Raw genomic sequence first — 12,608 nt, forward strand, 5'->3', positions numbered from 1 at the left:
TGTGGCCCTGAAGGACTCCCAATGCGACCCTCAGGGAGACCCCAGTCCCCAATGAGCCTCTGGCCCTACGGAGACTTGCTGGAGCCCACACTGGCCCGACTCAACTGCTCTCAGCGTGAGGGCAACTGTTTGACCTCTTGCATGAGCTGTGGGATGAGGGCTCCCTTCACTGCTTGCTGTTTCACATCTGTGATGCAGTAGCAGCAGCAAAGGAAAGGCCAGCCTTGCTTTGTGCAAGGCCTTTTATAGGCCTTGAGCTATTGCAAGACCTTTATTCATTCAAGTTCATCTTTAATATATTCATTTATGTAAACTTATGTAAATCTATTCAAATTTTAAATGTAAATTAATTCTTTTTTCCCCAGCCCCGGACACAGTGTCAGAGAGATGATCTGACCCACAGAGGGTCAGATGTGGCCCTCCTGCCAAAAACTTTGGGCACCCCTGCTTTAAATGATAGACTGAGGGTGATACATTGTGAGCAGATCTGTTATGGAAAGCTCCAGTCTACCATTTGACACAGCAACCTTATTTTTTGTCTTTCTGTAGCTGTGTTTGTTTATTTAAAGTATGTGGGCTTCACCTAACAGGCTCTCAGAGCAGCTTACATGAAATCAGTCAGCGGGAAATAATTACTGAAATAAAAGCCAAGGAAAGGGGAAGAGAGAGGCAGTGCCTTCCTAGATTCCCCCCCCCCCCCCCCACAGGACACTTGGTGTTTCTGGGGCTAGTTTGAATCAGGACAGGCACAGTTCCAACCCAAAAGGCACCAACATCTGGAGGTGCCAATGGCAACATCTTGCCACCTTGGCTTTCCCTTGCCTTCTTCATCCTCACAGGGCAGTTGGTGTTTCTGCAGTGGTATGAGGGGGAAGAAAAGCACTGACAGGTGGAGTGTAAGTCATTCTGTTTGGTATTCCTTGTATGCACACATTTGCTGTTCCAATCCTGCAGAACATCCAAAAGTACAGAGAGTTGGTAGCGTAAAGGGCCACACTCTGCATCATAATTTTCCAATCAAAAGAATATTTTCTGACTGAGCTACGAGGGTTTGCTTCTGCTGATCAGATAAAACATCTGCCAAAAAGAGAAAATCAAGTGACTGGCATTTAGAACTATTTTTAGGAAGGAGAAAAAAAATGATAAACCCTTTGCAACATAAATTAAAACATCATTGAAATAAACATGGGGCTAAGATTATCTTTTTAAAAAAGATCTGTCTCTGGCTTAGAAAAGATTAATTCAGAGGCATAGTAGTATTTTGATCCTGGTAAACCACATATATTCATGTCGCAGATCTCCACTTAAATCCTTCACTCAACATTTCCATCACACATTTTAACCTGCTGTGAGCAGGTTTCTCCCCTGACAGTTACTAGAAAGGCAACAAATAACAGTATTTACTTTGAATGTTCACTGATGGGGTGGGAGGATCGGCTGCTGCCTGGGTTCATTGTGAGGTCTGCTTCCCATGTGCCTTTTCAATGGCACAGGTGGGTCTTGATAATCACATCCATGCCTCCAGGTTGTAATGTAATGCTGGGAGGTGCAATACAGGTGGCCTGTTTAAGAAGATACATGTGCGAAGTAAGTCATAAGTAGTAGCAGTAAGCAGCTAGAAGATGCTCGGAAAGACAAATGCGTATTACCCTCCTGACATGACATTTTTCACAGCCTCTTGTATAGATATTTTGGCCCAGGGGAAGAAAATGTTCACATCTCCCTCAGTAGCCTTCGTTCTTTTGCTTTAGTCCCCTGACTCCCATCACTCCTGTCAGCCTAGAGGCAGTACAAGCACAGAAACAGCTTCCTTTCCCATTCCTCTGCTGATCATTTCAGAAAGTAAAGGGAAAAATAAATCCTGCAAAATAGAAAGTGCATCCAAATGAGAAAACAAGCACTACCACCCCGACACCCTGCTTTCAGTCTGCAGGCACTAGTCACTACTTTCCTGGCTTGCTAAGGGGAGGGATGGTATGATTGGACCCAGCCACTTCAGCAAGCAAGACCATGTTGAAGTAATCCACTCATTATGTGTATCCTGCGGCGGATGCTGTGGGCTTTGCTGTTAACTGTCACCTTGCCTAAGGTTAGCCAGGTAGGGATGTTATCCCTGCAGACAGAAACAAAATAGTATCACGTTAATGCCAGAATTATTTTAGATTGGCAGGAAGGTAGTAATTGAGTTCTTTTCAGTTTATTGCCAGAAAAAGAATGACTTGAGATGACGTGCCAGGTGGTTGCTGACTCTCCAACATCCATCACTGAGGGTATGCTGCTGATGTACTGCTTGTTTGCACTGACTGCAGGCAGACGTACCCTCCTCTGTATGCATAGGGTGACTTGCTGCCTTTCTATGCTTGGTAGCCTTATACTGCATGCAATTTCATTTTCTTGCATTCTGTGAAAAAAAGGCTTTGAGGGCAAAGAAGCTTGAGGTTAGGAGCTTCATTTGCTGGGGTGGGCATCTGTGTCTTGCACCATTCCTGCTCTGTTACATATGTGCACCCATCTAATTTGCTGCCTTTGTACTTTATGTACCTCCAAACATGGATCAAAACAATCAAGCCAAGAAAAAGAAGTGGAGGAGGTCTCTAAAGCACACAGAGAAGGCAGAGATGATTAGAACTGGTATGTTTCTGAACCAGCCAGAGACCCTATATCTCCCTTGAAATAAAATGTGCATGGAGATAGAAGAAGGATGAAGTTGCATGAATCATTCACATATACAAGTCGCTGCAGAAAAATAGAGCAGGGCCCAGAGAATGGGGCCCTGGGCAGACTGTGTCACATGTGGCACACAGACTGTTGCCAGCAATTGGTGACACAGGCTGGACTGAGACTAAAGGAACACAACCTCTTTGGCCTCTCTTACTGTCTTGGCCGAGTCAGAGCTACAAGCTGGTTGCCACTGGCACTGGTAGAGAGCAGCAGAATGAACATTTTCCTTTTGGCTGCCATTACAGCAAAAGAAGAAGAGGCCAAGAGGATCAAAATGAAATTTAGATGTCTGGCTATTAGCAATTGTCATGGGAGCAGCTGTCATGCTGTGCCTCAGAGCAGAGAAGAGAAAGAAGAGGAGAGACTGCTTTTGAGAGGCTACAGCGGGGAAGGGGACACAGACCAGATGGGCTGGGTGGAAAAACGTGCCTGTGAGATGCACGTTGACAAAAAAGTGGGCTGTGGGTCAGAATGCATATATGTATGTGCGTGCAAGGAACAGAAGTTTTCTTTTGTTATCTTTTAAAGACATTGTCTTTTAAAGATGTAATATGTTGCAGGAAGCATGAGAGATGAATGAGAAGGCTTATACATTTTTGCCACCTACTTGTAGTCTTCCCTCATTTCATTCTACTGTCCACTGAACTGCTTCTGTCCTAGGCTTTCATCTAAGAGCTGCGGTTAGTCCTACATCTCTGGCATTATGTTTGGAGATGAGATATTGGGGGGATGGGAAAGTATTGAATTATCAAAGAGAAGCTATAAAACAACCCACTGGAATATTATGGGTGGCCTAAAAAATGAGCAGACAAAAGTTTTGAGGGTGCCCCTGGGCCTAATTGGTGAGAATAGACACATTGTGTAATCACATGTTAATTGACCTGAATACACAGTCTCTGCCCTTATTTCAAAACATATTCAGACCATTTTCCATACACTTAAAATATTACATCTGTCTTCATTGAATGAAAGGAGAAGAAAAACTGGATGAGTTGTAAAAGAGATGCATAGTTGGGAGCAGTCTAAAATGGTTTTTTTTTGGGGGGGGGGTTAATTTAGGTTTTATCCTTAAAAAAAAAAAAAGATTGAAAGTGATGCTATGTGTTTTTATTCCGAATTTACCCATTTTTGCCCAGCCCACAGGTGTACCCATTTGGTCCCTGTTGTGTATACGCAATGTTGGGCAGAAATGGGCCCATTTTCTGCCTAGCCCACAGGTGAATATATTTGATCACTGTTGCATATAGGCAACGTTGGGCAAAAATGGTTTAAGTTGCTAACTTCTCAATGTTTTAATGTTTCTTCTTTGTGTTTGTCAGCATTAGATTCACTGTAGTTGTTCATTCCAGTAGCATGCAAATCTTAAATGGCTCCTGTATGTTTAATTCTATGTGGTTGTGCTCTTGGAGGGGGGTGTTTTATTCCTGTTTATGCCTGTAGCGATGTCTGCTGACAGCCAGAGGCATAAAATACATATATACCACCCATGGTGATGGTTGGGTGCCTTCTGGACTGAAGTACATTTGCCTACTTGTGAATAAATGTACAGTGCATCTTGGTTTCACTTTCCATAGGGCTCCATGCATTTTCTTTGGCAGCTTCTGATCATGTTCAGAAGTCTCCACAGCCGGTTAAGAGTGAACGGTAGTGGCATGTAGAGTTAAGGGGTTAGAAACACATCCAGAAGCACTTGGAACAGTTCACAGATGCTTCACAGTCACTTTAATAGGTAAATTTTGGTGTTGTTTCGTTAATTGAACAAGATATCACTTTTTTCATTTTATAAACCCAATTTCGGTGTTATTTTGCTATATTTCGTTATTACCAACTGCCTCGATGCATAGATGAAATGTAGTCATGCTTTGGGTTAGCAGCTTGGAAATTATTGATCTTGTATCCTTAGTAGTGAAAAGAAGAAACTGTATGGTTGGTTATGGTTGGTTAGTTACAACCATATGGTTGTATGGTTGGTTAGTTACATTGCAGTGGAACCTTACTGTGCAAGAAGGGTCTGAATCAAATTGTAATTTAGAAGAATGTAAGCATCTCTGCTTTGAAGTCACCAGCAATCAAATCTAGACAGCCTCACAAGGGTCAAAGGAAGGAAGGCCAATGAAAAGGCAGAGTTTTCTCGTGTAGACATTGTTGACAAGAGACTCAGTGGAATAATTAATCACATCAGGCATCACTGAAGAGTAGAACACAGAAGTGACATGTTTCCTGACTGGTAGTAATACAGTCTAGGTAACATAGGACAAAGATGAAGGAAGAGGACAAAGAGATGAAAGAACAACAGAGATGGCACATACCAGTAGGAGAGCTTTAAGTTGAAGCTAAAAGCATTGAATGTGTGAACTGTGGTTTCTCATGGACCAAACAACCAACTCTATGGTAACAGGTTGTTGAAGGAGAGATACAGAAGAGGAGAGGGCAATATCCTGACTAACAGAAGAGGTGAGATGGTTCTAATGTAAGCAAAGAATGTGGCTGATGGAAGAACCTATGGTTTTGCCTTATCTCTATCTTGCACATAGTCATTTCAGTGCAAATCTTCTAGCTGCACCTTTACAGATTTCATACAGCAGATCAAGCCCCCATCTCCATTGTTGTTATCACCACTAGAACATTGGAGCTGTTCACAAATTCTGTGTGAGGGAGTCATAATGAATGTAGTGTCCTTTAGGCTATGCAGTGTGAAAATTGACTCTGACCAATTTTCATATGCTAATTTCTGTCTGAGAGAAACGACTGATCAACAATGAGTGGAAGTTTACTGATATTCTCTTTGGGGTGAATATGGAGATAGAATTGAGAGAATTACCATATTGCCAAAGTACATGCAATTTTACAAGATGCCTAAGGTGGCAATCTTATCCTTGCCTGGGAGCAAGCCCACTGAACACAAGTGACACTCATAGAATTGTACTGTAAGCTGCTTGCATGGCTAGGGGCAGAATCCTATCCAATTTTCCAACTTCGGTGTAGCTGCAATGCAGCCCCGTGGTAAGGGAACACATGTCCCCATACCTTTGAGAAGGCCCCAGTGACTACCCGCCCACCACAGAATGCAGCGCACACCCCACTGGCACAACTGCACCAGCACTGAAAAACTGGATAGGATTGGGCCCTAGGTCTTCTATGAAGAATTTTGCTTGCAGTTCCTCAAGGAGAGTATTTCTGTGAGAATTTTCAAACCTTTTTTTGGTTACAGCCTTTAGACACGCGATCTCCGAACTGTGGGACCTCTGCATTAGGGAAATGCCTTCCCTTTCGTGAGTGGAACATACCATTCTGTCTTATCTTTTGATCCAATCTTCTTGCCAAGTTGCTCTGGCCAGCCGCTTCCATCCAGAAATCCGGACTCAGAGCCTGCTGGGGTGACAGGCAGCGAAAGAGACTGCCTGGCATGACTTTGCAATAAGATCAGATCAAAAGTTAAGACTGCGCCATGTGGGACAGTACACTGCGCTCACAATGGGAAAGGTGTTTTGCAGACACCAGATCCAGGGTTTGGCACCTACTGCTAGTTCATTTTATATTGGGATTACTCTTGAGTAAAAGGGTTAAAGATGGCAACCTTATAAAATACCCCTATTTTAAATAAAATACAAAAAATCTTGAAAAATTCTTTTAAATCTAATCATGTACAATCACTTTATTTAGTTATTTGGAGCACTGACATTCTACAGTGACATTCACAGTTTTGCATGAAGAATGCCTTTTATTCACACCATCTTTGTTTACTTAAACATTTTTTATTAGTAGCTGGACTGGTGTTTTATAAGTTTGCCAAGGGAACAATTATTTCTGCCTGTAATAAGCATTAATCCCACTGATAACATTGATGTTTTTACTGTCTTTGTGCATCATCGGTCCTTAGATGAAGAGATTATGGAATTATGTTCTATAAGGCTGCAGTTTGCAGTTCACCTGAAATAAAATGACTTAGTTTAATTCTAAAGACAAATTCTGCAGACTACAACTATTCAGAAGAAAATCAATAAAGCAAACAAAGTAGTCATATATCTTCAGAGAAAAAATGCTGCCTACACTGGACTGGAGTCTTACACAAAATACCATGAAGCATATTATTTCACATGTACGCACAGTTCCACACACCACAAAAATATGCTTTTTGCTCGTGAAGATGTTTTTGGCCTCACTGTAGTATATGAATTTCCAACTGAATTGTTGTTATGTGTGTGTGTGTGTGTGTGTGTGTGTGTGTGCGCATGCACACACCTGCATGTGTGGTTATTCAGTGAGTCAATGAACTAAAAAAAAGTTTGTCATGATATGTCTTGTTAAAATCAATGAGATTTTTGTTGGATCAAGAAATTATCTTATTGTTTTCAGTGGTGCTTCTGGCATGATCCTATCCAGAAGTAGCACCAGCCTCATGGCTCCTTCATGCAGCCTGTTGTTCTCAGCCATACATGTACATATATGAAAAACACAAAATAAAGTCATAGATCCATAGAGTTTGAAGGGGCCTACAAGACCCCTAGTCCAAAGGCCCTGCCTGTAGCAGGAGATCCTTCTAGACTAAGAGCAGCGGTGCCCAAACCCCGGCCCAGGGACCACCTGCGGCCCTCGGGGCTCTCAAACTGGCCCGCAGGAAGCCAATGAGCCTCTGGCCCTCCGGAGACTTGCTGGAGCCCATGCTGGCCCAATGCAGCTGCTCTCAGTGTGTGGACGTCTGTTCAGCCTCTCATCTGAGCTGTGGGACAAGGGCTCTCTCCACTACTTGGTGTTTCACGTCTGTGATGCAGCAGTGGCAGCGAAGGAAAGGCTGTCCTTGCTTTGTACAAGGCCATTTATAGGCCTTAAGCTACTGCAAGACTTCCATTCATTCATATGTCCCATCTTTAATACTATATTAATTTATGTAAATTTATTCAAATTTTGAATGTAAATTAATTCTCTTTTCTTCTGGCCCCTGACACAGTGTCAGAGAGATAATGTGGTCCTCCTGTCCAAATGTTTGGACACCCCTGACTTAGAGCATCTCCAGCAGGTGCCTGTCGAGCCTCTGCTTGTACATCTCCATTGAGGGAGAATCCTCCAGCTCCCTTGGCAATCTGTTCTGCTACCAAATACCGTCCCTCATCGTCAAATGACACCTTGTCAACTATTGTTGCTGAAACTTTGAACTTTCAAGCTTCCTTGAAATTTTGTTTGGTCAAAAATGCCCAGAGCAAAACAGCTTCGCAACCGAGTTGTGCGGGTTCACTGGCATATCAAATGACACTGACGAAGAAATCCCCAGAAGAAAACAATCCATTCAATTTCTCTTCTAATAGGCTTACTCGATGCATGTATGTCATAAATGCTGCCAGCCCTGGATCAGTGACCTCTAAACATCAAATTATGAGACTGTGAAAGCGGAACTGTTAAAGCCATGGCTCGTCACCCAAAGTGAGATTTGCTCGGGGTAGACTCCGCAAGGCTTATTTGGCCATTACTTATTTGGGCAATTTAAAGCAAAACTTTTCTCTTCACGCATCATTCGGTCTTACTGCCTTCAAAATTTTCAAAGTAATTTAGAATTAGCTGTGTTCTTCTCTTGGCAGGAAAGACTTGTTTTTTTCATCCACATTTACAAAAGCAAGGCTTCCAATGTATGATTTCTCTGTAGTTCTTAAAGAAGATGAATTATCTACAGAAAAAAATTACAATATTTTCATTTCTTAATGTGGTCTTAATTGCCAGATTTGCCAATCTGTTGTCAGCAATCAATGCTCTTAAATATTTAAGTGGTGGTGGTGTTTTTTTGCTTTTTCACTATTGGCTGCTAGTCAGAAAACTTGGCAGTTTCCATTGTGCATTCTGTTTTATCTGTATTGATCTTGAATGGTGTTTTTCTCCCCTTCTTCCATGAAATCTTCACTGCTCCTTGGCCCCACATCTTCTGTGTGTCTGACAGTGGAAATATTATTGTTATGCAGAAGTTACTGCAGGTCTTTAATTTTGTGCTATTTCCGCAGCTTGCCAGTGATTGTGCCACTCTGCAGGGCCACTGACAGCTGGCATTGGGATTGGGGCAAGATGCCTGATTTGGACTCCTTCCTAAATTTGTTTGCTATGTATAGTTTGTGTTATGGAATGGGCCTCCTGCAAGCTTGGGCCTCAAGGATTTTGCCGCCCTGTGCCCCCTTTCCTCAGGCCTACCACCTGGTTCCCTTTTGGCTACAATAAAGTGCACCAAACATCAACTCTGTAATCTAGAGCTGGTCCAGCATAGTAGATCTTTTGTTCATAATTCAAAGTACAGCCTAAACTTTACCAACTCTAATGATGTATAGAACTGCTTTGGAATGAATCTGTTTGCTTCAGCAGTCATAAGAATAATGGTATGGAGTTCACAAAATGAACTGTGTATGCTTTCTCCTCATCATGTTGCTTTCTGTCTGAGGTACAACACACACAAAATCACTTGTCTAGTACATTATATGTATATTCAACTATTCTGTGCACAGTAAGGGGTTGGGGGGAGTGTTTTGCAGTGGTTCCACTCTTTTATGGCTGATAGGTGAGGACAGCTGGGGGAGATCCTTCTGCTAACTTTTTTCCTAAATCAGGAAGTTCCTAGAGGAGGTGGCATTAGTCGCAGGATCAAATTTGCTGTGCTGTGTACACATTGGAACATTTGACTAGGCAAAAATTGGAGTCCATCAGGTTGACATATGAGTGCATATGAGTCCATCACTCATATGAGTGTGTGTGGGGGGTGGGGGGAGTGATTTTTCCAATTGAAATTGCAGTCTTTCTCTTGGCCTGTGGATCACAAACCTCTTGTCATCAGTCCTCTTGAAAACCAATAGTTACTGGCCTGGGCCATGCTTCTCTAGCAGAAAGCCAATGTCATGTACATGTGTGCACATGCATGTTCCCTGCATGCACTGGATTAGAGAAGTAAAAAGAAATTTAAAAGACTGTTTTTTATACTACTATAAAAATGCTAGTAGTATTCAGATATTCTATTATTAGAGGTGTTTGTTTCCGGGGAGTAAGATGGAATTACAGCCTAAGTCTTAATGAACACAATGGGCTTACTGAGTAAAAGTAATGAAAATGAACACCATTTTCAAACACCTCTACCTATTATTATTATTATTATTATTATTATTATTATTATTATTATTATTATTATTATTATTATATTTTACATTATTAGCGTACCACATTTCAAAAAAATAAAGTTCACAAAGCACAACCTGAAGTTGAGTGGAAACTTTTTCACAACAAAAGAATGGGAAAAAAACACACTAGCAAACAGCCTCTGGAAGATTTGGTATGCTGGGATGAATCAGGACTTGCTCTCCCACTGCTAGACATAAGAGAGCCATCACTTCAAAAGTCTCTTTGCTCAGTTAACATGGGCAAGCAAGCTTTTCTTAAGCATTTGATCAAACAGCAGTGTGTAATTCAGAAGTGAATACATATGGATATCAAAGACAAATTTCAAAGAGCTCTCTTTCTCTTTCCTGCACTTTAGTATATTCCAGTGCCAAATCATTGACTACTCTGTAGAGTTTTTGGATAAATTAAATTTCCCTCCCTCCCTCCCTCACACACGCATACACCCAGTTTAACTGAACCGAAATATGAATGAGGAGAACCTTAAGAATGGAGCTGATCAAAATGTCCTATCTAGTCTGCTTTCCACAGTGACCAGCAAAATGTTTCTGAAAAGCTCAAAAGTGGGAGATAGGGCGCAATCCTAACCAACTTTCCAGCACTGGCATAGCTGTGCCAGTGGGGCATGTGCTGCATCCTGCAGTTGGGGGGCAGTCATGAGGGCCTCCTCAAGGTAAGGCAGTGTTTGTTCCCTTACCTCAGAGTTGCACTGCCCTTATGTCAGGGCTGGAAAATGTGGTTAGGATTGCGGCCATAGACAAATAGTCTCCTGTTTTTGTTTCCCAGCATCTGGCAATCTCATTTGTTACTGTGAGCTCCTGGGAGGAAGGGGGGATAGAAATGTAAATATAATGTGGATAAGAATAAATCCCAAGCAAATAATTATGGTTATATGTTCACCAATGGTTTTACTTCCTTTCTCTGAACAGTTCGAAAATGAAATCATTTTAAAACTGGACCATGAAGTGGAAGGAGGTCGTGGCGATGAGCAGTACCTGCAGTTGTTTGAGTCAATGTAAGTGAAGTGACCACAGGCAGTGTCCTTAACGATCCGTTTTGAGGCTGTTATGTTTTAAAGTTGAATGTTCATTTAAAGTGTGTTTGTTAAAGTGTAAATCATGTTGTTTTTATTTACATACTTAATATATATTGCATATTCTTACATGGAATTTCCAAAGCTCATATCAGAGTATCAACAATTTGTTCTCGCAAAGGAATTTTGCATCCAGAAGTTGCTATAGCATGTGTTAATTTAAGTAGTGGTACATACATTGGCTGACATTTTTACTCTTTTGGAGCCACTGCACAAACTGGACTGGACTGCCTGAAGATTTGTTAATTTTTTTAAAATGTGGATGTGTGTGAATATTGTCCCTAGCCTGGAATTGAATAAGGCTTGGTTTGAATGAAAGGACAACACAATAGTGTCTTCACATTTCTTCTTGTCACCCACTTAATTTTCACTTCTCTAAGGATATTTGGAAATTGATAGTGCCTTCCTTTTTCCTGCAGATATATTCCTATTATCTAAGCTTTAGAGATTTTAGAGGCACACTTTCAGTATAGAAACTAATTTCAATGAACTGCATGCCTCTCACATTTTCATGACTTCTTGCTGTAGCCCCCTTTCATGTTTTACAAATTCCCTCCAAGGGAACAAAGACTTTGGGTGCAATCCTAACCAACTTTCCAGCACTGACATTAGCTGTGCCCATGTGACGTGGACTGCAACCTGCAGTGGGGAGGTAGTCAAGGAGGCCTCTTCAAGGTAAGGGCATGTTTGTTACCTTACCTTGGGTCTGCACTGTGGCTAGGTCAGAGCTGGAAGGTTGGTTAGGATTGCGCCCTGTAACTCGTAACGATGCATCCCTTCTTACTTTGCAAAAGCATTCTCTGTTTTCATGTTTTATTCTGTTATACTGTGCACCCTTTTGGCAAGAAGCAGTACAATGGCCAGAAGTGAAATAAAGCTTCTATATAGCTGGACATCTATGGATACAATTCGCACAGGAAGCATTTGGGTTGCATCCCAAAAAGTCCTGAAATTCTGGTTTCCTGAAAAATAGAGCCAGTTCCATCCTAGGGGTGGGGAAAAGAAATACAAGCAGAGTATATCAGGGATCTAATATTTTAGTAGGGTTGCAAAAGACAAACATTCCTAATGATAGCTCTTTTGAGATGCAAAAATGTTGAGCAGGAGGTGAAATGCGTCTGTGGAAATGTATCAGTTTGCAGCATATAAAATTATGATGATCTGCACTTTCAGAATTATAGAGATTCCTGGAAAATGCCACAGAGATCATTGCAGTATTTCACCCTGACATCTCCCAGTGCTGCTATATTGAATTGTTGCACGACTTGACGGAGTCTAATGAAATTCACCATGTTATAGATTCCTATCTATATTTGTTCTGCCAAATTGAGAATAGCCAGGGTGAATGATTGGCGACACGGCCCCTATTTTTCCTGAGGTATCCCAGAAACACTCTGCCCCATGATGTCGATAATAAGTTGGTAGCTTGTTTGGAAAGAGATTGAAGTGGTATTGGAACATAAATTTAAATAATTAATTTAGTATACATCCTGCTTATTTAGGCTAATGTGCTTGGGGGGGGGGCACAGGCAGTGTTCTGTACAAGAATCAAGGTATGCTTTCCTGAAAGAACCAAGCCAGATGTTCAGATCTGTGAAGCAGCACAATTGTACACAGGACTTTGCATGGCAGACTGCTTGTTTAAAGCACCTCT

At 41.7% G+C, this 12,608-nt stretch overlaps 1 protein-coding gene across 2 annotated transcripts in view; it reads left to right on the forward strand.

The window, feature by feature from the left end:
• Window positions 1–12,608, forward strand: part of DOCK2 (dedicator of cytokinesis 2) — a 337,258-nt gene that overhangs the window by 263,079 nt on the left and 61,571 nt on the right. For both annotated transcript variants that reach the window (XM_066613322.1, XM_066613323.1), the window contains exon 34: window positions 10,791–10,876. In XM_066613322.1, the coding sequence (XP_066469419.1) occupies window positions 10,791–10,876 (86 nt within the window). The remainder of the gene's footprint in view (window positions 1–10,790; window positions 10,877–12,608) is intronic.

Source organism: Tiliqua scincoides, chromosome 2 (genome assembly GCF_035046505.1).
Source record: "Tiliqua scincoides isolate rTilSci1 chromosome 2, rTilSci1.hap2, whole genome shotgun sequence".
Classification (NCBI taxonomy): domain Eukaryota; kingdom Metazoa; phylum Chordata; class Lepidosauria; order Squamata; family Scincidae; genus Tiliqua; species Tiliqua scincoides.